General features: G+C 41.4%; 1 protein-coding gene across 2 annotated transcripts in view; it reads right to left on the minus strand.

Annotated features, from left to right (window-relative positions):
- Window positions 1–2,026: 2,026 nt before the first annotated feature.
- Window positions 2,027–26,584, minus strand: part of OGA (O-GlcNAcase) — a 39,069-nt gene continuing 14,511 nt past the window's right edge. For both annotated transcript variants that reach the window (XM_084635637.1, XM_084635638.1), the window contains exons 6-16: window positions 22,018–22,116; window positions 21,576–21,860; window positions 20,960–21,118; window positions 18,590–19,200; window positions 18,027–18,201; window positions 14,317–14,402; window positions 13,337–13,441; window positions 11,009–11,094; window positions 9,081–9,273; window positions 3,664–3,823; window positions 2,027–2,856 (exon numbers count right to left, since the gene is read on the minus strand). In XM_084635637.1, coding sequence (XP_084491763.1) covers window positions 2,720–2,856; window positions 3,664–3,823; window positions 9,081–9,273; window positions 11,009–11,094; window positions 13,337–13,441; window positions 14,317–14,402; window positions 18,027–18,201; window positions 18,590–19,200; window positions 20,960–21,118; window positions 21,576–21,860; window positions 22,018–22,116 — 2,096 coding nt within the window. In that variant the 3' untranslated portion in view covers window positions 2,027–2,719. The remainder of the gene's footprint in view (window positions 2,857–3,663; window positions 3,824–9,080; window positions 9,274–11,008; window positions 11,095–13,336; window positions 13,442–14,316; window positions 14,403–18,026; window positions 18,202–18,589; window positions 19,201–20,959; window positions 21,119–21,575; window positions 21,861–22,017; window positions 22,117–26,584) is intronic.

Consider the following 26,584-nt stretch of genomic DNA (forward strand, 5'->3'; position numbering starts at 1 on the left):
GGCAAGTCACTTTGCAACTTCTGTTTCCTTATTGGTAAAATAGGGAGAATACTTAACTGTCTGGGTGCTGGTAAATATCTTATAAAAAGGGATGTATTAAACGTTGTTGCAATGGAACTCTGATTGGTTTTTCCCCAGACACTCAAGAGGACATCATTTTACTGAACTACTTGTGTGAGCCTGTGTAAAGGTCCTCCCAAAGCCTGAAGAAATAAAAATGCATAACTGGTGCTATTTACATTTGGATTAAAAGGATCTCACTTGTTGATTTCAAAGTGCTCTGAGGGGTAAATATCATCCAACATCACGCTCCCATGAAGAATGTTAGTGTGGTTAAATGCTCGTCTCCCTCCCCCCAAAAAAGGGCAATCACATGAAAAGCAGCCAGATGAGAGTTTACCATTAGGGTGCCCAAAACACCTAGCAAGATGGAAGAGGTGTATTCCCCTTGCATCCACCCCTGACAGCTTTACAAACTAAACACATTGCTTATTTACATTCACTTCTCTATTTTTATTCTATTTCTCGCATGGTCTTCAAATACAGTTTTACAGCTCATTTTTCTGCTACAGATACTGTTGATCTAAAAACAGATTAATGAAAGTGGCATTCCAACCTTAATGAAAATTCATAACCATGAAAGATATGTCAACTTATCACTTTACAATCCTAGAGTGATGGTATTGGCCTGGACATTCCATCCATTTGTACAACTAACTTCTGTAACAATAAAATTCATAGGAAGAGATTGTGGCAACTCCTTAAAACCCAAGATATAAGGCCACAAGCATCCTATCCTGTAATGCTATGAATCCAGATCAAGTAGTAAATTGACTCTGGTATCCATTAAAAAAAGAAAAGGGAAAAAAAAACACAACCACTCTTCCACTTGATAAACCAAGGGACCAGCTACTTACTCAAAGCTGTATTAAAACTAGTGACATTCAGCTCTGATTTACATAAGATCCCATAGCGTGACCCTATACCTCTCTCTGTAAATGAAATGAACTTGTTTAAACTTAAATACTTCACTATTGAATTAAAAAATTATTCACATTCTGAAAAAGAAAATATCCTATGTGACTGCACTGGAAGGCCAAACATTAGCTTCTCCTTACAGGTTGCAGACAATACTGCAGTCTAATGCCATTTGTTACAGCTTGTAAAATTTCTTTAAAGCTACACAGATGGGAGCTTTAATAAGGACCTGAATGTCTTTTGTTCACCACCAAAACCAAGAGGGACATTTAAAAAGAAGGAAGTTAAACACAGTTGATGGTAGCAGGTGAAATCAGTAAGGTAATGTAATGTAAAGTGTATATTATTGGCCAATTACATCTCTGGAACACAGGGCTTCTACAGAAAAATCAATAACCCCCACAAATAGTGCGACTACCTCACTACCAGATCCCCTAACCATGCTGACTCCATCACATTAGTCAAATACATCAGATCTGGGTAAAAACATTAAACTCTTGGAATATCTGCAGTTACATTAATTAGGTAACCATTTAAATAATTTGTAAAAATGTGCTTATTGTGGTGTTTCTTCTACAAAAAATCTTTGATACAAACATGCAGGATTTGAAGACCCTGATTTAGTCAAACCAGTATGAACAGTCTTTGAAACAGGAGACTGATCCGAAGACCAATCCTGACCATGGACCAGTTCCTTCTCACTTCCTCCATCCACCTCTTCTTTGAGACCGCCACCAAAATTAACAGGTTCAGCAGGCCTCCCACTGAATCGCTGTTTCAGTTCCAGGAGAATGATGATAGCACCAGGCAGTGGCAGCCTTGCAACAGAACTGTCTGTCCTCTGAAGGAATGATCCTTCTGGATCAGCATCTCTTACCCAACATGGTCAGTTTCCAGCTGTGGGTATGAGGCACTGTAGAAAAAGCCAACACTGAGGACAGATTCATTCACCATTGTGGTTTTACGTTATTCAAAAGTGCCATCTTGGACCAATACCATTTCACTTTTCAGAAGAAAAAAAATTACAAAACCAGTAAACACAAAGAAGTTATTAAGCATACAGCTAGTTTATATACACTGACATTTACAAGTCTGTCATTAGTGACTTTTGCCACAGACAACTGCACATTTGTCCCTACAAAGCACAAAGCCTGAACCAATGGTCATTAGCAGTGACAACTAGTCACTGTCTTATAAACAAGCATAAAGATAGCCATAAACAGAACCGTCAATACCGGTCTTTAAATTTGCTGACTGACACAAGTAATTCTTCCCATCTCTGCAACATGAAGTACCCCAACTACACCCCTCCTTCCTCGCACCCTGCGGTATGACACAGGGAAAAAGAAAATCAGATCTTAATAGTTACTCCAGATAAAGAGCACCATTCTGCTAACTGCATATATGGATGCAAAGAACTGCTACCAACCACATCACTGGGCAGGAAGGGGGGAGGGCTTTTCCCAGAGGATACAGCCCACGCAAGATTCCTTGGCACTTCACGCAAGACCAGGAAAGGATGACAACAAGGTTTCTCTTTTTCAGAACTGGGTTTTCAGCAGCACTCTCTTCATCCAGCAAGTTAACGTTTGAAATCTGTGATGGGTGGATTTTCACATAGCCCCTTCCAGCAGGTGGGCTGACTGCTGCGTTTGTGCAGTTAGACCATATGAAGATCCCCACCACCACCCACTCAGCTGTTAAGGGACTACAGTATTAGAACAGTTCATTGTCAAGGACTTCACAGGCTCCTTCCAAGGATAACAACATCCTTTGGAAATCCCTCCATTTTAGCTATTTCAAAACAACCCAGCTTGCTGTAAAATTCCAGGATTCTTTTATCATCTGGTCTCACTTCACAAAAAGCCCCACGGGAGCCTGAAGAAGAAAAAAGGGGGTAGGGTGGGAGGAGAAGAGTTATTGTAACAAAAAGACCCAAACTCTGCAAACATGGTTAGATTCTTTTCCATTTTTTTAACATTTAAAACCGATCAAATCACTGAACCAGTGCCATACCTGGTATATCTATTACCAGAAACAGAGGCTGGATTTATGGTAACATAGCTGATACCGCTCCACAAAGAGACTGTACGTTTGTCTTGCTGGCTTGTAGACTGCAGCCTATCAGTTTGTAGTCAAATTGCCTCTACAGGCCTACTTCACATGAAAACATCCCAAAGCTCAGGCTGAGAGATCAGCACCACAAAAGAGCATGTGAATAGTTCAAGAGAACTGCAAGCCTCAGGTATGCAGTGAGGCAAAAGGCCAAGTGCCTCCAGCATTCAAGAAGGAAGATCTCAGCATACTATCATACTTCGGAAATGGCTTTGCAGATTTCAGTTGGGGAAATATAAATATTTGTGTGGCTGCTGGGGACCTCAGTTAGCCAAACTGCTCCCTCAGTTCTTCCCATTTCCTAATTTGCAAAACGTTGGCTACGATAGTATCTTTTACAGAAGATAGACAGTAGCATTAGAGCTAGAATGTGAAAGCAACTTATAAACAACCTCATGTGCCAACTTTGCAGAAATCAGATCTCGCAGACCAACATGTGAACGCAAAATGCATTGGCACCACCCCCAGAACTCCCAATTTGGCTAGCACCAACGGGCTGAAGTGCTGTGGTCATTCTTAAATCACAGTACCCAGAGCAGCCCTCAACAATTCCAAGTGCAAAAATCTCACCATTAGCTTTCAGAGAGGACAGCAAGCAGGCCATCATGCTTTTGGCCACACTCGGGTCAGTCACTTTTTTGTGGATGTCTATCTTTATCAGCGACGGGAAGTTGGCAAGGAATGTCTCTGGCAATACTTCCTGCTCTTCATGGAAACTCAACATTATTTTCTAAAGAGGACAGAAAGGAACACAGTCTTTTAATCATGATCACTTTTGCTGATGTGGGCTGTTTTGTTCAGGGCTTTATGCCTCTAAGAGCATCACACATAAATCAGCAGAGACCAGGCACTTCAGATATACCTGCCTAAAGCAAAAACAAGCCTTAAGAATTTGCATTAAATTACCATTCACTGAATCTTGTAATTAGTGCTAGTTAGCCTTTTACTTTCATCCTCTTGACACAGGAAAATAAACCAGCTGTTTAAAAATAAAAGAAAGTTCTCTTTTCAGGAGTCTGAATTCCAATCAGTTAAAAATGAAACCAAGGTAGCAAAGATCTGAATTCTAGCAGTGGGTAAAATGGTCAGGCAAATACCTAAGGCTGTATTAATGTTGGAAAGACAAAAATAACAAGCACTGTACAAAATTACACTGCTCAGCTGATCTACTCCATAAAAGGAGGAGATTCCATCAGTCCTACCAGGAAGTTGGACAAGAATTTTAGAAGATGACCTCACCATTAGTGAAATTTAGGTACTGGTACAGTGACAGTAGGGAAGAGATCTACTAGTAGAGATCATCTGAAGTCCCTCGCCCTTAGGCGCACTCAGAACTTTTATTTATACCACACTGAAGTGTGGCAGTGGTGGCAAAGTAGAAATGCATCTCAGATTACATATTATGGTAACACTTAATCTACTTTAATTGTTTAGTTTAAGGTGCCACTAGTACTCCTTTTCTTTTTGCGAATACAGACTAACATGGCTGCTACTCTGAAACCTGAAATTAATCTACTTTACAAAACAAAGCCCAACAAGAATTTGTTTTCTCATACAGGGGGAACAATATCCACTTGCAAGGGGAAAAAATGTAACCAGTATTTAGAGCAACAAGTGCAGTGTAATGGGTAATCAAAAGGATTAACAGGCAAGGAGCAAAATTTGACTGTTTTGGGCTCAAGGCGCAACTTCAGGGCTTCTGTCTAGCAGTCTTTGCAAGTAGAGGAAGATACAACTGGAAGGCTGCTGATGGACAGGAAATGTGAAACAGGGAGAGTACCATCCTCTTGGAAAGGAACACTCCTTGAGGAATCTAAGAGTAGAGCACTCTCCACCCAGTGGCAGCACTGGCTGATAATTCTTACATTCTGGATGTGCAGTATCACATGGCAGTCTTGAAAAGTTCACTCACTCAAGCCTGGTGCCACTCTGCCCAGGATGCAGCTACAGGCTTAGTGCAGCAAGCCTTGCACTTCAGCTGACACACAAGCTTCTCAGATATAAGTGCTGACCCATTCACTAAAACAACCCTTCTATAGGCCCCAAGTCCTTTCCTGCAACTCTCAGAGTATGAACAAGGCAAATAACTTCCCAAAGGATTGGGATCAGAGCAGGTAAATCCTAAGGCCCCTAAGTCAACCCAGATCTTTTCTAGTTTTCAGCTGGGAAGGAAGACATCTGGAAGTGAAATTCTGACATCACCATCAAAGAGGAAGCTAGGCTATCGATGGAAAACTACTGTCCTGGAGGAACACTAGGAAACCCCCTTGGAAAATCATTTTTCTCACTGGATCCCTTAATGTGCTGATGGGGAAAGACAGGACCTCCAGGAAGTTGAAACATCCTTAAATATTTCTTGCAGAAATGGAGAGAAGGCATTCCTGGCTGAAGTTCCCTGCTTTCTACACCAACTGGGGAGACATCCCACACATCTCATTTTAAGCAAAATAGTTTTTCCTCCTGGAGTACATCATGGCAAAGGCCGCCCTATTCAATTCCTCCACCTCCTTCAGTCGTGTCCTGTCACACACCAAGAGCTTCAAAGCACCTGGGCTGGGGTGCGTCACAGGCCTCCAAACAAGCAGCTACAGGGACAGGGATGCTGGTCTTCTGGACAGGGCCAAGAAATCTGCTAACCAAATTTTTCTCAGCCAGTGTGGTATAACATGGATCAGGAGACCTAATGTGTTCAATGCTTTCCAGATCGGTAGAAGCTGAGGGAAGGTGTAAGCATCTAACAAAAATACATCCTGCACTAAAGCTTCTGTCTGATTACCTGCTGCAGTACCTGGGCTCCTTTGCGTCCACTGTCATCTAAAAGATGAGTCTTTAGAGAGCACTCCCCTGGGAGAAACCTGCTGCATGCCAGTCAATTCACTCCAATGTTGGATTTCCAGAAACACAAAGGTCCAGAAAGTTCCTGCCTATCTAAGTCAGATTTGATTCCATTGCTAGGATCTTGCTCCTGCTGCCTCAGTGGTGACTGAGATAAGCCACCAATGCCATATTGTCCATCCTGATCAGAACGTGGCAACCTCTGCACTGATCTTAATGACAGTCAGTCACCCAGCACTTAGTACTAGTACATTTATCTCCAAGACACTGCCCATGGCATAATGCCATTCTGTTGAGTATGTCCTATTCCTCAAGGCTTACATCTACTGTAATCTGCAGTCTGGGAACTTTGTGCAGAAGGGTCCAGTGGTCATGCAATCATCTCAGAGAGGACCTGACCCACAGATAATGGGGACACAGCCCAAGTCATCTTTGCTGATCCTCAGAGCAGCAATCACCAGCTGTTGCAGTTCCCAGCAGTCCTGTGCCCATGAAATCAGGTCATAACAGGACACCATGCAGTCCAGGAGGGAGAGGAGCATCCTCAAAGGAGACAGTGCAGAAGCTGAAACAAGAGGACAGGGCCTGATACCTGAAATGTAGTCAGCTTCCCCTTTCCCTGGTCACTGTATTCTAAGATCTTCCCTTGACACTTGCTCAAGTGAGCTAGCTTTCCAAGTAAAGAACAACAGAAAGAAGCATCATGACTATAGTCATGGGCTGGAGTATGTCAGCAACGAAAGCCTGGGAGTAATAACAGCAGTAGGGATTGTGCAGGGTGATTTGCAAAAGTCACTGATGGATTTCAATGGAGGGGAAGTCTAAATATGTGTCCCTCAAGTCTATAGATATCTAAGTGACTCCTAAGCTACCAAAATGGCATGCAAGGTCTCCAGTCAGAATTGTTGCTACTTCACAAACTGGTTGAACCACATCAGGCTTAGAATGAACCTTTTTCTCCTTGGTCTTTTCTTTACCACAGCTAACTCAAGTATGCTTCTGAACCAGATGGTCAAGGGATAGACATTAAAAACATGTAGCAGTTAAATTAAGTGGGCAAAGATAGGACATGCCCTCTTTTTTGAATTAAAAAGGTTTAGAAAGGAGAAATGAGAACAGTTTGATGAGTGAGAGGAACAAGGACACTGTAGCAGCTCATGTTCAGAGAGAAGACCATCTATCCAATGTGCTCAGTGGGAAAAGAGTCTACCTCTCAGACTGTAGTCTGGAAGGGAAATCCCAAAATAGGCAAAGGGCAGTAAGACTGGGTGGATCTGGGTTTGTCTCCTTGTTTACAAGAGGATCCATTACCTGCATAAAGTTTGGTCTTCAGGAGGTATTTGATTTGGGAAGTGCATAACTGAAAAGGTCTTCAAGAAGGCTGAACACTTTGGATCAAACTGTCTAAGAAGCTGTGAATGGAAGAAACACTCTTCTGATGTCGGCCAACATGGAATCCAAGATATCACTAAAAAGGTGGGAATCTGTAAAGGGAAACAAACCCATTCTGTCCTGGGAAGCAGCACTTCCTTTCCCGATACTCCAAGACAGCTGCCTTTGTATGCGTCTTGGAGGGGCTTCACTGCCCTGTGAGCTGTTACAGGAAGATTAAGTGCAGCACACCATGCAATTGTGAGTGGGGTGGCCTCACCAACTGAAGAATTTGCTATCTGAAGTTGGTCCACTGGTAAAGAGAGCAAGACACCAAATTTGGTTTTAATCTTCTGGAAACGCAAAACCTGTCCTCTACTAGTGCTTTGCGCCATCTAGTTTTAAATGGATCAAATGCTCAAGGTTGAAACTTAATACATCACAACAGCAGAGATTAGAGACTCCAGAACAGTCAAGACATGAAGTCTCCACTCTGCAGGCTTAGTGCATAAACTGGAGCACCACCTTCCCAGACACAGCCTACCCTCAAGAATAGGAGAGGAAATAATCAAGACAGTTTCTAATCAAACCCATTCTACAGAGTATACAGCTGTTTAGAAATGAAACTCCTCACAGCAAACAGTATTCTCTATTTTGCAGGCAAGGTCAATTGGATCGGGTGTGCAGATGGCATTTTTGTATTACAGATCTGTGTCAGAAGAGGATATGTATGTTCCCCTCCCATTTCCAGCCAGCTTTACTGAGGGAGCTTGAGCACTGGACTGTTTGTTGGTTCAGTTAGGGTATGCCAGAGACTGCACTGATCTTGGTAGTAGACTATTCCTTTACCATTCGGCAACCTTTGATACCATCCATGAAGTTCTGATGACTCAGAGGACCCTAGAGTAGACAAGAATGGTTCAAGTGATTCAATTTTCCACAGACAAATGATAGACGGTGACGTTGGTAACTGCTTATCTGCTTTGAGGGTTTTCATGTAGGGGTCTATTGACACCTCTACTATTTAACCTGAGTCTCTAGAAGCTTGGGGACATAGTGAGGTGATCTGCATGATGGTGCTATGATTATGTGGATGATAGGCATCAAGGGTGTTTCCTTGATGCTCTTCTAGTACCTCTAACCACAATAGGAAGTTACAGTAAACACACTCAATCCAAACAAGATTAAGGTAATGCTGGTAGAGGCAACAGGAAGGCTACTAGATAGCAGGGTGTTGCCTGCCTCTATTGAAGGGTTTTGTCTGCACTTCATTTAGGTTGCTTTTGGATTCCCAGGCTGGCCCTTGACTTCTGAATGTAGCTGATGATCAATGTCTTACCCGCATCTGATAAAGATACCAGATCTCTCCAGTGTGGACCTTGCTATGGTCCATCTGCATAGTTGCATTCTGACCATCTGCATAGCTGTACCACACAAGGAGCACATTATACCAGTTCTCTGAAGCATGTGCTGATTTTCTATTCCTCTCCATGAGCAGTTCAAGGTTGTGCCTAGGACCTAAGCCATGTCAAACAAGAGGCCCTCCCCCACCTTACATGCTGCTGTCACAACTGATGTGCATTAACAACTCTTAGATTTGAATGTTAGAGCTGGAGGCAGGGCAGTCTCAGAGGAGGATAGGCATGGTATAAATGCTTCCACAGATCGAAGCGTGCTGTTCTAATGATGAGAAAGCGCATAAGGCAAGTGGATAACAAATACCTCTTTAAAAAACAGGATTGTAACGTTCAGCATAATTCCAGTCTCATGGGACTACTAACCTCTGCTTCAGACAGTTCTTTATCACCATTCGGCTTACTGTACTTTTCCTGCATAAAAGGGATCCAAGAAATTTTGCATTTTTTAATGAAGGGTGTTACATCAACAGTGCCCAAAGCATAGCCACATATGCCATCCTCATCTTCAAGGACAAAGCAGTAATCCAGACTGAGGGAAAGCAGGCCTCCCACTAACCTGCAGAGAGGAGAGCAGTATCTGGTGAGTTCACCACAGAAACAAAGCAACAAGTCACTTCAAACTAGGTATTGTCTTTGTAGGTTAATAGTGAGGATACTGTACACAAGGAAGGAGAGTCATTATACCAGGGTGGAAGATGAAGGCACTGATCTACTCAGTCACTTAGGACCACATTTTCCATAGTGCATGTGTAATCACCACCACTTTGCACAAATTGCGAGTGCAGCTATGAAGATGTAGAAAATCAAATATGAAGTGCTCAGGCCATGAGCTCAGAAAGGGGATTAAGATCCAGCTGCCATTCCATTGCAATGGACAGGCTTCCTCCTGCCAGGGCCCCAGTGAGCCCACCCTTCCCATAGTTATGGAGCTGAGGGAACAATAATAGAACCTTCTAGTGACATGTCCTGCCAGCAGACCTACAGTCTGCAACGTAACTCTCCTTTCTTCTGATTAGTTGCAGTAAACCATCTCTTTCAACCCGTTCCAATAGTTCCTGCAGACATGTCCATGCCGCTCCCCACCATTCCTTCTTCCTTCTTTTTTATCCCATTTCTACTCATCTCTTCCTGTCCCCCACGATAGAGCTGCCCCCATTACTTCAATAAATCAAAACATTAACAAGATGGGAAGAACTCAAATAGCTCATGCTCAAGAAACTAAAAAGCTCAGTCTTCCCTTCTGCTTTCATCTCACTTGTCATTTCTTCATCTAGTATTTAGGCTGTGGTGTGGAGAGTGCATCTTATCTTCATCTGTGATGCACCTCACATTTTTATAAAATACATTTATGTACCTTAAAAAGATAGTTGATGGCTAGTAGAATGTTTTACAAGACAAACTCAGGTATTTAAACACAATATAAAACAAGACTCTGAAAGGAAGCTGAAGCAAAAAGGACAGGGGATAACTAAAACCACATTTACATCCAGGATGTTAAAGAAAACTCCCACCAGTGCTATCACTAGATCTGAACCAGTGGAAGCCCTAGTGTAGAAGGCCCACCACTTTAAAGCAGCTGCAAGTATATCGAATCATAAACTGATAAAAGGTCAATTTGCAGGAACCTTGTTTATACTTGAATTCTCACGGGTGCTACCACCAGTTCAGCTGACCCACTGCTGAGAATGTCTACACCGGGGAAATGTACAGAGACGAGTTGGAAGTAAAACCTTCAATAAAACAGGTATTTGAGCATAAATGGAGTAACAACTACTGTCTTGGAAGTCTGACTGCCATTCAATTATACTTTTCAGAAGCTGAAGTGAAAAAGGAGTGGTAGTCCACTCTGGAGTGTAGTTTTGTCTCTTCTCCCATCTTTACACTTTTCCTTTTATCCCATCTATTTTCCTTTCCATTCAATCTTATGCCCTACCACAACCTTCTAGGAGCTAGTCCATGGCATCTCTGCTTTCTCCTACAAACCACTTCTGAACACAAGCTTCTTCCAAGAGGCCCATAAACCCTAACTCAGCCCCACTTCTCTGAAAACTACAGCTGTGGAATAGAAAGAAAACAAGCGAACAAAAAACCCATCTATTACCACTCTGCTATTTTGTGTTTGTTTCACCATTTCTTCAATTATCTATGCTTTATTTACACAGAAAACTCTTCAGTGCAGAGACCCATAAAGCACTCAGCACACTGTTGATGTTACATAAATATCAGCACACCAGAATTACAATGGCTGCAGACATACATGCAAATTTTAAAAGTAAGGATGTCCTACATACTTGTCTCCAATTAAGTCTGGCTGACTATGGAAAGGTTGATCAGCTCCATCATCATACATCTCTCTGCAAATCTTATACACCGATGCCTAAAAACAGACATAGAATGATTATTTTTCTAATTCCAAAACACCCTTTTATTTAAGATAAACACACTGATTAGCAATTTTGCCTTAGAGAGAGTTTATTAATAAGTTCTCCACTGTGAAACAAGTTTCAATATGCAGTTTGGTTGCATGGATGCATGTAAAGCATTTTTTATCTGTTAAAGACTCTTCAAGGATCTTTCTTGCAACTAGTTAAAACTCTGCCTCAAAAAACCTCACACCCACAATGCTTCTAACAGGAAAGGAATGCTGAAGATCAGGTCAACATCTGTCTCAACCATGAAGAGCATTAAACATGCTCATTAATTACTAACTGCTCTCTGGGTATATTTAACAGGCTGTAATGTTAAATAGCTACAGGGATGTTTCATATTCAACCAAAACAAGGTACTTCTGCAGGGCTGGATATGTCCTGACAGATTCCTTCATATTAAGGAGTTACTGCCCTTCAGCAGCAGAAGCAGAATTTCTCTATTTGAAAAGCTAACCTATTTATAGAATCAGACATTTTAAATGGCATATACTAGGTTTTTGTTTGAATACAAGTTGACTAAATGATGAGTCTTCACCCTTTTTCTTAATAATCAGATTCTCCCTCTCCAAAACTTGTACTCTTTGTGACAGCATGCCTTAGGTATGGCCTATGCAAAAATTTGTGTCAGTTTTACTAAAGGTATAATTTTAGGTTGGGATTTTCAAATCTGGCTAAGGGACTTAGGGGAATGAGTCTCACTGAAAGTCAACGGGGCCTGTGATCCTAAGTCACTTAGATGATTAAATTCCACCCCTAAAGATTCAATTAAACTTGTGCAAAGCCCTGTGTGTTCCTTCTTTTTTCAGTTAGAACCTGGCTTCTCACTTTAGCTTGCATCAGACAATACAAGAGTGTAAATGAAACCAATGTAAATATTTTTAAACAGATACACGTATGTCCACACAATGGTTTGCACTGGTTTAACTATACCAATTAATGACAGGTTTCAGAGTAGCAGTCGTGTTAGTCTGTATCCGTAAACTGAAAAGGAGGACTTGTGGCACCTTAGAGACTAGTAAATTTAGTTGAGCATAAGCTTTTTGAGCTACAGCTCACTTCATTGGATGCATGTAGTGGAAAATACAGTGGGGAGATTTTATATACACAGAGAACATGAAACAATGGGTGTTACCATACACACTGTAACGAGAGTGATCAGGTAACATGAGCTATTACCAGCAGCACTGCTACCTGATCACTCTGGTTACAGTGTGTATGGTAACACCCATTGTTTCATGTTCTCTGTGTATATATAAAATCTCCCCACTGTATTTTCCACTGCATACATCCGATGAAGTGAGCTGCAGCTCACAAAAGCTTATGCTCAAATAAATTGGTTAGTCTCGAAGGTGCCACAAGTCCTCCTTTCTTTATACCAATTAAATCACACCTTTAGTTAAGGCAGTGTAATCGTGTTTAGACAAGGCCTTAGATTATAGGGCTGTTCGGGACATAGGGAAACACCTTTATCGGAAAGGCACTAAAGCAGTGTAAACTTACAGTATAAGACTTATTTGAGAATGACAGCCTCAAATCCCATTTAGAAGCCACTCCTTGAGGGGAAAAGAAAAAAAAAAAACAAACCTGAAGCTAAGTTAAGCACTTTAAAGAAAATCCGAGTGCTTACTTTGTAAGTCTACAAACCAGGAAGAGCAGCTAACCAGCAGTGATGAGCTCCCCAAGTAATTCTGTTATGCAGAAGCTGAAATTCAGTGGCACTTCCCAGACTGACCATCAAGTGCATACTTTGGGTGTATATATATATATATATATATATATATGCAGTCGCTAAAAAGATTAACTTACAGCACATTATATTACATACACTGCCAAAGAAATCCTGCAATAGCTTATCACTTAGTTTTCATTTTAGAGAAGGAGAATGGGCTAGTGGCTAGAAAAGGTGACTAGTGTCTGGATTTATGTATTGTAGACTTGGTGCTGAGAGTGACTTGTTGTGTGACTTTGGGAGAGTCATTTCACCTTTCTACCTCAGTTCCCCCCAATCTACAAACAAGGACACTTGCATCTCACAGGAAGATTAGGAGGCTTACTAGTACATGAACTGCTCTTAGAAATCGATACGTAAAAGCAGCATATTATTAACCAAGGGAATAGAGCCAGTTGGGGCAGCATAACAGCCAATGGAACCAGTGCTGAACAGTAATGTTCATTAACGTCAGAGGTTACCTCATCTTTTGGAAAGTAGGGTCTGATAGTGTAAACCTTGGAAGTTGGCGTCAACGGAGGTGGCTGAAAAAAGAGGTCATTTGCCCCATCAATAGGCAGCAAACGCTGTGAAAACAAAAGACTTAATATGAGTGTTTGAAAGGCAACAGAGACATCGCACTCTGGCATGTGCACTGCAGACTCCCAAATTAACATTTGCTACTGCAGGCACCCCAGATGGTGGGGTTGGTATGCTTTACAAATACAAAGACCTTATTATCTGAATAGGAATTATCCAATTGGTGTTTTAAAATATGCAATTGTAACAGCACATTAACGGTGTTTATGTTAAGCTCATTTCTGCTTTAACATACTTATACCAATCATATCTACACTGTCTCTGTGTAAGAACATAGCATGTCAGGAGGAAAGGTTTGGTCTGAAGAGGGTTAACTGGCCAGAGGAGACACTTTATCCCAAAAGCAATGCGCTGATTCTATTTGCTGCGCGCAGAGCACCTGTGAGGGGGAAAAAGTACAGCACTTGAAAAATCCATGAACAAATTCGAACATGGTGAACAGAGGTTTAAGAATATTCTCCAATTGAAACCTTCCAGTAAATGAGCTACAACTTTGTTTAGAGAAGAATCAAAACTTGTGTCAGTGACACTCTCTTGCTCATGGAATTCCCATTGGCAGACAAGCATGCGCGCATTGTGCAATTGCGGGCGCAGATAAAAACGCTGTGCGACCTGCAAAGAAACAATGTGAAATGTACAACTAAAGCCGCTGCGCTTCGCGGGCGCATGGGACACGCAGCATCTCCTTGAGAAATTACTGTGGAAAGGGGAGGAAAATTATTTTAAAACCAAGCTGTAAGGCTAATTGGACTTTGGACCAGAAAGCCTTCGGCAGACCAATCCTTCCAGACCTCTGTTGTGCAACAAAAGGTTTCTCATAAAACAAAGAAAATGTCATTCAGTTGTGAAGTCATATTGATACCTGGAACTCTCCTGCTAGACCACCTCTAAAGGCCCAGGGTTCTTGGTCTCCACTTAAGAACTGTGCTGAAGATTGACTACGACACCCTGTTGAGATCAGATCCAAGCGGAGAACGTTACGAGAAGGGGGATTTCCTGGGGGGGTCTAACATGTCCAAAAAGCTAACATACACTTTGTGGAAAAAGCTCTCTAACTGAGCTATAATCCAGGACTTTGGGGGAGGCGGTAATAATGTTGTACAATTTGTAAAAATTCTAAGTGCTCATGCCCTTAATGGATAAATAAAATGCAATATCTATGTTACTGTTTTCAGATAATGGGCTAACGAGCAGACAAGTAAGTATTTAAAAAGCCAATAATACACCTCATCCCACACCGGGAGGCATGAGATCTGTGCAATGATATAAGCTTCCCAGACCTGTTTTGTACATTCTTTTGCCTGTACATTTATGGCAGAAGCATCATGTCCTTAGTGAAGAGGACATTTTGGAAGCAATATGGCCTGGTTAATAGCTACTATTGCAAATTTCATCAAACAGATAATACAAGACAAATTCCATTACCACAGCCCCTTGAAAAAATTGGACCTGTCTGAAGTCACATTTTAGTATTATTTGTTTTAATCTTGTCAGAAAACTAGGGTTGGTAAAAAAATTCATGGAATGGTCTGACTCACTTAAGACAGCTGTATGGAACAGTGGCCTCATTGCAACAGACTAGAAAGGCCAACTTAGCTCAGTTCTGGACCATGTATTTACAGTGCTACTGACATGCTGAAGAGGCCAGTAAGTTAACTGCAATGAATTCACAGTTTGACTGAAATTAATAAAGAATCGTTGAGCAGAACAGTTTTATTCTTGCTTTTAGCATCTTATTTCTTCCTCCTCAAGCATGTCAGTCACACTAGGCTTCCTACCAACCAACCACATGAGGCCCATTAAAACGCTCAGCTTAGAATATGTATTAAGTACTGGAAACTCTACTTTAATCAGCAAGTTTAGCATTTAAAACTGTTCCATTAGCCAAGCATTACAGCCTTTAACACCAATTAACATAGATATTTTTGAGAGAGGGCAAGATTAGGTGAATGTTTGGCGTAGGGATTACAATTACCTGCCTAGTTTTCTGATAAGATAAGCAGCGCAAAAGTTCTTTTCCTTTTGTGGACAGCAATCTACCTCCTGTTCAAGTAACAGTCTCAGATCAATACAGTCAATTATGTTGTGCTAGTCAGAGAGTCCCAAAATGTACCAAGTTTGACATACGATAGTTTAATAATAATTTTTAAACAGATTTATTTAGTATGACAAATTTAGAAAATAATCCAAATATCAGGATTTAAGTTTAGCTTGCTCCCACATCTGAATGTCTGATGTAAAAAGATACCCTTTACTACTATAAGGTTTAGTCATTAACTTGGAAGACAGTATTTGTCTCTCCTTTGAGACTACAACATAACTAGCACTTCCAATTATTACAGTAAAGAGCTGCGTGAATGAAGAGCTGTGTAAATGAAAAACATAGTTAATGCCTTAGTCGCTGCGCAAATGTGACTTCAGTTCATGCCTAGTGCACATCTAATCTATCTGAGCTGCCTCACAGACAAAACCTTTCCATTTTAACTAATTAATGACGACGCGCTGCGAACATCTGGCGCTGTCCATCCAATAGCAGTAGAAACTTGTGCTGAGGATTCTCCCATCTGTACACAGTGGGGAAGAAGACAATAGAAGGCATTAGTAATCCATAGTACTGTACAACCACACTATTTAAAGGGACTGAATGCTAGCTGGACTGGAAGGAGAGGTGAAGAAAATGAACGTTCAGTGGCCCATTGAACACACCATTGTGGGAACTAATTTGGTTCAGTGTATTTAACCTACATAAGCTATATTCACAAGCGCTGTAGAAATGTATTCCTGCTGAAGATTTTCCTCATCTACTCATTTTTGAAACTACTGTAAAATTAAAACAAACAAATAAAATAAAAAAGAATGAGGAGACTGAACTATCTCCTCTCCCAAACCACATTCCCGGGGCCTGGGAATCAGCCTGTCCAACAGTCAGAACTCTTACGAGGTCTTCTGGCTACTTGAGACAAGTTTTGGGACTGAGATTGAACAGGGCTAATATTTGCAGAAGTGACTCCTGATGTGGATTGCCCCAATTTTTGAGTGCATAACTTGAGACAGCTTAGATCAGATTTTCAAAAGGCAAAAAAAATAATTCACGACTTCAGCTACAGTCATTGGGAGCAGCAGATGCTTAGTAACTTTGATAAATCAGGCCCAAGGGGTCACAAATTGGAAACTTAAAGCAGCCAAAACTCAGATGACCGCTTTAGAAAATGTTGGCCTAGGTTTTTAAACAAATAATTGAGCTATTAAAGAAAGACTACTTTCTGTTTACATCTCAATGTAAAGTCAGAGTAACAATACTAAGCATTTTTGCATCTTACAGGTTAAGGAATCATTAAGTCAAGCTTTTCAGCTGCATGAGGATAGAGGCATGTTAACAATGCACTAAATACTACCAGTCTCTTTTCAAAGACCTTACACTTATTAATTTTTTGCTCCCTTTACATGGTAAAAGGCTGATATTTGCTCACCTCTTTTTAAAACTATTCATATCTCGAGCGATCAGTGGATATTTCAACTGCACAAAGTGCAAGTGAACTTCACCTTGCCCTAGCTGAGTTGATTTGATAACCGGTGAGGTCTTCTCTGTCTCTAAGTTATAAATTATTTAAACTTATCTACAAGTTAGTAGGATTTAAGAACAACTGAAACACTAGAACTAGACAAAGGCTGTGTAATGGTTATCCACTGTGAGGTTTGTGACAGCTACAAAAATTGTGACGTGAGACCATCAGCTTTGCGGCCTGCTGTGTATATCAAGCAAGTCCACAGCATATTCCTTACAGTTGGATTGAAACCTGAAAGTAAAATGAGGTCACTAGAAGAACCCAGGCCATGCTGGTGCTATCTGCCAACTTAGGATCCCCAAAAACATGTTTCAGCAAAAAAAAAAAAGCTGCAAACAAAAAATGTCTTTCAAGCTCTGTTTAAAAGTCTCAGATTAAATCTGGACAAAAGCTGACTTACAGAGCTCTCCAATTTCCACCCTTTGCCAAAAATCAACTATTTGGAAAATGTTAAAGCAAACCATTTTGCACCAGAATAGCCTTATATGCTAAAGCTCGCATGCGCAAGGGCTGGGAGGATCGGCTTCCTCTTGGCCAGGCCCATTGAAAGGTCACTTCTGCAATTGTTCTGTTGAAGACAGCAATAATGTTATCGAGACAGAGCAAGCAGCAGATGGCTGATGTGCGGTCACATTTCATAGTGTCATTTCCAATCACATAACAGGGTGTCAAGGGAGTTACATGGCATAGTCCAGTGTGCATTCAGTCAGAGCAAGTTAAAGGCAGCGCTTATGTTTCAGAGATGAGATTTAAGTTTCATTAGCCCAAGAAAAAACTGAAGTTTCATTTAACCGCCAGTGCCTGAACACTGTTACTCATAACACCAGTACCAATTCAAAGTAGAGTGAACAGTATTTCAGAATAGTGAGGCAGGAAAGATTTTAATGAAGATCTAATAAGACCATAAGCCACAAATAACGCATTTTGTGAAATATTTTTTCTGTGGGCTAATTAAAAACAAAAAAGGTACACTATCTGAGTGTAAAACAGTTCCCAGTGCACCTACCTAACCACTGCACAAAAGACTTCACCATTGACATGATACTCTTGATATCCCAGACGTAGGAGTACATGTCATAAAGGATCGTCCTGTTGGCACAGTTGGAGAGGCGAGTGAACATTCCCATGACCAATCCACACATCTCTTCAAACTTGGCTGCTCGGGAGCGCCATTCTTCAATCTATTGAAGGAGACAAAAGATCCACAAGATCAAAAATACTCTTCTAGAGACTAGACTTCTCTAAACAAAAAACTGCACTATGCTGTACTTCATTTTTTTTTTTTTTAAATTGTATAGGTTCTTTTATTACAGTTCTGACCGACAACCATTGTTCAATACCCTTTCACTATCGCTGCTACAGCAGGGAAGGCCAAATTGTGCTTCTCTGGTCAAATGCCAGCAATCTTTACATGCCCCTACAGCCCCTGCACAAAGCATGCCTTTGGGCTACATGATCTACTCAGCTAGAAAGTTTCCAGGGACACAATCTCCCTGTATTACAGGAAATGTGTAATGCAGCTCAGGATTAGGATTTAAGGAAAGAAAAATAAGACATAGTCACACTCACTTTTTCAGAGTCCTTTCCTTTACAATTAACACTGACAACGCTGCTATTTGCTCTGAGCCACTGGAACTCTCTCAGCATCTGTGCACCTTTGGGCCCATGTTCATACGGAAGGTAGAACAAGTCAGCAAGTAACTGCAAATCCTCTAGAGTCACTGGTTCTACGGTGTAGAGAGGCTTCTCGTTTGGCCCAGGCACAAACTGTTCCTTATTCATTTGTTCATCCGTCTGCATAGGGGCAACGTCACTACCACAGTCTTCCTGCATAGACATCTCTGGGGACTTAGATTCAGCTATGCTCTCTTTATCAGTATCCATTGGTTTTAGCTCCTCAGACATTTTAGCTTCAGCAATATCTGTCAGTATTTGATTAACATTCTTGTCTGCGTCCTCTAGTTTTTCCACCACCATGTCCATTGGCTCCTCATCAGACTGCTTCTTTTCTTCCTCCTTGACCAGTGCTGGTGGCTCACTGCTCAGTGCTGCCCCCTGACTCATGATGGGCTCTTGGTAAACAGTAGTAACCACAGTTGTTGCATTTAGAGATGATGGTGCAACCAGAGGCACCACATCAACTACACTGGTTTTAGCACCACTGTGGGCCACTTGCCTACCTGAGAATAGAACAAACAAGTTGAAAGTCTGCAATCCCTACTAACACCAAATCAACCTTTCTAAATTCTGAATAATATCACAGAATATCAGGATTGGAAGGGACCTCAGGGGGTCATCTAGTCCAACCCCCTGCTCGAAGCAGGACCAACCCCAACTAAATCATCCCAGCCAGGGCTTTGTCAAGCCTGACCTTAAAAACCTCAAAAGAAGAAGATTCCACCACCTCCCTAGGTAACGCATTCCAGTGCTTCACCACCCTCCTAGTGAAAAAGTTTTTCCTAATATCCAACCTAAAGCTCCCCCACTGAAACTTGAGACCATTACTCCTTGTTCTGCCATCTGCTACCACTGAGAACAGTCTAGAGCCACCCTCTTTGGAACCCCCTTTCAGGTAGTTGAAAGCAGCTATCAAATCCCCCAAACTTGACACAGTACTCCAGATGAGGCCTCACCAATGCCGAACAGAGGGGAATGATCAGGTCCCTCATATACATGATCAGTTGTCAAGGTAAAACCATCATTAGTGACTCCCTTACAGTGCTGCTAAGAATATACTTTGACAAATTTATAAAGCCTGTTCAAGAGCTCTACCATGACAGACATTTGAATTGGAGGATTTCCCCCTCCATGTATGACTGGTGGCACAAATGGGACGGAAGCAGCTTTCTAAATAGACTAGTTAATATTTATGCACTGATAGCACCATTTGCAACTAAGGTGAGAATAAAAACGTTATCAATTAAAGCAACATTAGTTCTCTGTCCGTATGGCCCTGTAGAACTATATTGTGTGCCCTGCCATGAGGATAGAGAACTCACTTGAAAGCAGCTGGGTAAGTGTGTACAAGCACCTTTATTCTAGTACTCTAGAGCCCAGGGTAATAGAGTCCACCCACAACGGTCCCTCAGTTTCTTCAAATCCAGGCATATGCTTTAAAATCACTGACGAGAGGAGAGAGTGCCTTCACAGCAGGTAGCACTACTGAGCCTGAGGATTTAGGCAGAGTAGGTCTTTTGAGAGGATAGGGAGAAGAGGCAGCAACTGATAGACGCCTTTGCCTCATCACCACTCCCTGCCAAAGCCAGTTAGATTAAATCCTTAATAAGACTTGAACCACGGAGCTGTCCAAAGGGACAACTGAAGCGCTTTGTCCGTCACACGCTGGTGTATCATGAGATCCCCCTGATTCTCTCAGAAATGACATAACTATAATGCCAAGCTCTGGTCTGGCAGGAACAATGGGCCCCACAGAGCCATGGGCTCTACCTCAGAATTTGGCTCCTACTGCAGTGAGGACTCATCCGTATTGTGCTGAGGGGACACCATTGAGCATCAGAGGAATCAATCCAACAGCTTCCACGGGACATTGTTATTGGTTTTAAGTCATCTCACATCCCCTTCAAGGGAGACCCGATCTTTCTCAGACCCTCAGTATCTATGGAAGTGCACTGCATTGGGGCCAGTCAGATCGGATAGCATGACCTCTGTTGATCCTCTTTTCTACACAGAATGGCCTCTTGGAACTTCTGGCACCATAACAGATGCTTTCCTCAGCTGAGTCAGGAGCATCTTTAATAGAACCTGGTTTAACAGTTCCTGCACAAAAAAGTTTGATAATACTTCCATTTCTGCCTAATGAATCATGGAAATATTTTTGCTTTTGTAAAACCATTTCCTTTAGCCCCAAACCTAAACCATTCTACCTGTCTGACAGCATTCCTACTGTGCCCAGAGGAAAACCAAGTGAATTCAACTCACTGCTGTATTGGTGAGGTACTCCAAACTCCTGCAGCCACTCTGTTAAGGCCAGCTTCAGAGCCATTTGAGGGCTATACAGGACATCAGTTTCAATATCTTCATCACTCCCTTCATTTTCCAATTTAATCTGGATTGATACAGTACTGTCTTCAGTGTCAGCTAAAGGAAAAAGTTGAGAAAACAGCACATAAAAATATCTGGAATCTTGCATACCAATTTTTTTTTTTTTTTAAAGCTCTCAATAAGAGTGCTAGACCAGGAAACCCAAGCTTTGCCAGACACAGCCTCATTTTGCAAAAACCAGAAGTGAACTGCTGCATCCAATATGTGTAAAATGGAGCAAATTGCAGCCTCCCTCAGCTTCAACATGGAAGTACAGCAACAAAGACTACAAATCCGATCCTTCTTGATCTGAGAGGAGGCCTCTTAGATCAAAAAGGAGCACAATATATATTCTGAGAGTTTGGCACCTGGAAGCAGGGATTAGAATAAGAGAATATGCCATGATTGGTCACTAAAACCACTTCTACAAGACCTATAATAAGTTGGTCCAGTTGTCTTTCCCTTGTCCCAACTCAATGGATAATCAACTGTTAAACCATACAAATCTACTTACTCATCACCACATCTTTCCTCACTCCATTCATGTTGGATTTGTACCAAGTCGCAAGTGTGTGAATAGCAACATAATTGGCTTCAAATTCACAGTTTGGATTGGTCAGGACTCCCTTCAGTCGAGGGATGAGCTCAGTCGACCGACCTTTATATGGCCCAAGAAACAGCCTCTTCTGATCATAATCATTAGCATGAATGTTATCCCAGATGACTGGAGCTCTCCTGATGATCTTAGAAACTTCTTCAATAGATTCTACTGGAATGTCTTTAGATACAACTTTAGGACCTAGAGGTACAATTGGATAATTAGAGGACTTTACGTATAGTTAAGAAGCACTCATACACAAAAACAACAAAGTAGTTTCACTGGTACAATAAAATCATTTACTAAAAGCCTGAGTTCATTTAAGACTACTAATCAACTCAAAGAGCATGATTCCTACCTGTCCACAACACCTCAATGCCAGGTAACAGCTTCTCTCCTACAGTCCGTAAGTAAGGGGATTGGGCAACGTTTGGATAGCAGAAAGTTCCACAATATTCTAGAGGGGGGAGAGGGGGAAAAAGAAAGGAAAAAAAAAGACATCCTAGTAGTAATGACAGTCATTAGAAAGAAATGTACTGTGAAAACAGACATTACAGTCTTGGAATAATGGAGTTTTACTTGGCATTTTTACTAGCCCAATAGTACAGGTGGATATGGGATGACAGATTCATCTTCAAATTAGGCAGGACAGAGAGTAGTCTGAGATGCAGCGGGTAAGGGAATACCTTTTATTGAGCCAACTTCTGTTGATGAGAGACACAAACTTTCAAGCTATACAGAAGTTGGACCAATAAAAGTTGTTATCTCACCCACCTTTTCTCTCTCGTATCCTGGGACCAACATGGCTACACCACCACTGCATACAATAATTTGATTGGTCATTCCCGTAAGACCCCTTAGGAAGCAATTCCTAACAGTAGTATTCACCTTCCTCTCCAACATATAAGGCAACATGAAAATAAGTACATGAACATCCAGTTAATGCACAAGATGGTATCTTGGACACAAAAAGAGGAACACCGATCACCTCATCTCCTATGTGGCTACACACAGGGGGTACATGAATCAGAAGTCAAGTCCCTCCTGTGTCTAGTTGGGTAGGATTAGACAACTTGTAGAAACAAGAGAGACCAGGACTTCCGAATTATTGCCATCTCAGTATATTTTAGATTAGTCTCTGGATCAGTTCTAAGTGTCAAGCAATGAGGCTCTCAATTGCTCCCTTACAGGAATTATTCCACAGCCTAAAATTTAAGAAAGTTTTCCATCTTAAGCACAGAATGTGTTTATACTCCACAGTGCTCAAATCCCACTCGCCAAAATTTGAATGAGATATACTTAATGCCTCATTATGAAGAGAGAGCAATCTCTCCACAGTTAAAGACTGCAGACAGCTTCCATTATATAGCCCTATTTTTGCCCTCTTTTAATGCTGGCCTGGAAAGTGGTTTGGCCTGAAAATTCCCACATTCATTCCTAAGGCAAAGAAGGCTGTATACATCTGAATGTTTGTTAAACTGTTTTCAAAGTTACAGGTCATAAGAATTTCCCTATCTGCTACTCTGACTTATCTAATGTTGGTCTCCCTCTTGCTCAAAAACAGCTTATTGTCCCTTCAAGTTTTACACATAGGTACATTGATGGATGCCATATAAGAACAGTGTTGTAGCTGTGTTGATTCCACAAATTGGTCCAATAAAAGATATTACCTCACTCACCTTGTCTCTCTAATCTAAGAAAACAGGTACACGCATAACCAATGCGGCTACAAAGTAAACACGTGTTTTGTCAAGCAAACATAGAATGAAGCAGGGCTCCACATTAACAGTATAGTCAAAAGGCAGCATGCTTCAGCTGATAGGGTGCCGGACTGGTAATCAGCAGAAATTTGTTAGTCTCTAAGGTGCCACAAGTACTCCTTTTCTTTTTAGGCTCTATTTAGTCACTTCACCTCTGTGGTTCAGTTTCACCTCCCCTTTTTACGTTGTCTAACTCTTCAAGGCAGAAACTTTTCTTACTATGTATTTGCACAGTGCCTCCCATTCCCGATTTAATCTGGAATCTAAGCGCTGCTGTAAAAAAAAAAAAACACACAACCACCAAAAACGCCAGCCCAACCATTGCCAGCCATGCATTGCATTTAAGAGTCTGCTGATCCATACATCCTGTTTATACAAAATTTAAATGCTTCATTTATCTGTACAACAGAGAAAGATGTAAAGACCCTACGAAAGTCAAAAAAATAAACCAAATCAGCTAAGGTGTAGGTTAACTACATTGTCATTCAGTTATCAACCTTTACAAAAATTCAAGATCTTAAAATCAAGGACAGCCAAACCAAGATTTACACTATGATGGTGAAGATTATGGTAAAATATGTATGTGGCCTTCCAGCTGAGACTAGTCAATGTGACTGTATATTTGTTTTTCAAAAGGGTTCTGCTGTGCTTGTATTTGAGATTCTAATTTTAAAAGCATTCACTTTGTGTCAGTGAAGGCTGTTGAGTTGTGAAGAAATATGCATCTTTCTATTTTACTTATCTGTAACTGGAGTTCTTCAAGGTGATCTCTCTACATTCATTTCATTGAATCACAGAATCATAGAATATCAGAGTTGGAAGGGACCTCAGGAGGTCATCTAGTTCAAACCCCTGCTCAAAGCAGGACCAATCCCCAATTAAATCATCCCAGCCAGGGCTCTGACACACGTGACCTTAAAAACTTCGAAGGAAGGAGATTCCACCACCTCCCTAGGTAACGCATTCCAGTGTTTCACCACCCTCCTAGTGAAAAAGTTTTTCCTAATATCCAACCTAAAGCTCCCCCACTGAAACTTGAGACCATTACTCCTTGTTTTGTCATCTGCTACCACTGAGAACAGTCTAGAGCCATCCTCTTTGGAACCCCCTTTCAGGTAGTTGAAAGCAGCTATCAAATCCCCCCTCATTCTTCTCTTCCGTAGACTAAACATCCCCAGTTCCCTCAGCCTCTCCTCATAACTCATGTGTTCCAGTCCCCTAATCATTTTTGTTGCCCTCCGCTGGACTCTTTCCAATATTTCCACATCCTTCTTGTAGTGTGGGGCCCAAAACTGGACACTACTCCAGATGAGGCCTCACCAGTGTTGAATAGAGGGGAACGATCACGTCCCTCGATCTGCTGGCAATGCCCCTACATATACATCCCAAAATGCCATTGGCCTTCTTGGCAACAAGGGCACACTGTTGACTCATAGCCAGCTTCTCGTCCACTGTAACCCCTAGGTCCTTTTCTGCAGAATTGGGATGTGCCAACAGCACTGCACGGAATAGCAGAGCCTTCTAGAGGCAGTGCCCACAGAGTGCTCTTGCACCCCCTACCCGGCCCTCACAACGCCAAATGTTTGGAGTCCGGCTCTATAAAACAAGGGGAAAGGGCATATTGACCACCTCAATTTCTCCTATCACACCCTCAGGTACCATGCTGAAATTAGGACTGAGGAAGAGGGACCACCAATTTCTTTGTCTTCAGTTCTAATATACTAGAAACCAAAAGTCTGTGCCAAGATATTAAGACTCGTACATTTCAAATCCAGAAGGGACCACCAAAAATGGTCCATTCCAATGAACCTGGGTCCAAGGCCCTAGATCATCTGCTACTGTAGCTGGAATAATCGAGGCAGTCAGTGGGCCATGTCCCTCTTTTATAGCTCTGCCTTATGAACATTAGGAGTTGTGAGGGAAAGGACAGAACCACAAGAGTGCTTCAACAGGCACTGCCATTAGAAAGTCTTATCAGTCCAAGCCACCCTGTCAATACATCCTAAAAGTGAAGATGCCACACGAAGAAAAATGTGTTTGTTCATTGAACAGTTTAAGATTGGTGATGTTTATGTTTAAGCTTGGGGTTTTGTAAGTGATGCAATAGGTAGCTACAATGTTGGAACAAAATCCTTGTTTCAAAAACCAGCCAAGGTTGCTGTTTTGGGAATTTATTCTGAAATATTTAATATTACTCATCTCCTCTTGAAGTGCCCTGCAACACCACTGAAGGATGCTATATAAATGGAATTTTTAAAATTCCTTTAATAAAGTTTCAAAGACAATCAAAAAGAAATCCTACAAAAAGTGAAAACATGGAGAAAATTGCTAAGGAGGAGTATAAAAGAACAGTGCAAGCATGTAGGGACTAGGAAACACTAGGCACAAAATGAGTCACACCAAGCAAGAAACATAAAAAGCAGTAAGAGAAGGTTCTTTAAATACATCAGGAGAAAGAAAAAGATGAAGGAAAGTGTACGTCCCTCTACTTAGAGACGAAGGAGAGCTAATAATTGATGTCATCAAGGCTGAGGTGTTTAATGCCTATTATGCTTCAGCCTTCACTAAACAGATAAGTATCTGGTCACAATTTAACACAATTAATATTAACAATGGGTAAGAACACAAACCCCAAATAGGGAAAGAACAGATTAAAGAAATTTAGATATGTTAGATATATTCAAGTCAGTAGGGCCTGATAAAATTACCCTTGGGATACTTAAGACCTGAAGCAATCTTGGCACCGTTAGCAATTATCTTTGAAAACTTATGGAGGATAAGTGAAGTCTCAGAAGACTGGAGAAGGGCAAACATTGTCCCCTTTTTCAGCTTTAGCCTAACTTAGATACCTGGAATGACACAAATAAATTATTAAACAATCAATTTGTAAGCACCTAGTGGATAAAAGGGTTATAAAGAATAACCAGCATGGATTTCTCAAAAACAAATCATGCCAAACCAACCTAATTTCCTTCTCGGACAGGGTTACTGCCCTAGTGGGTAGGGTGAAAACCAGTAGACATGATATATCTTGATTTTAGTAAGGCATTTGATACAGTCCTACGTAAACAACAGCCTCATAAACAAACTAGGGAAATGTGGACTAGATGAAATGACTATAAGGTGGGGGCACACCAACTTAAAAGACTATACTTGCGGTCAAAC

Source organism: Lepidochelys olivacea (assembly GCF_965140295.1).
Source record: "Lepidochelys olivacea isolate rLepOli2 genome assembly, chromosome: 7".
Lineage (NCBI taxonomy): Eukaryota > Metazoa > Chordata > Testudines > Cheloniidae > Lepidochelys > Lepidochelys olivacea.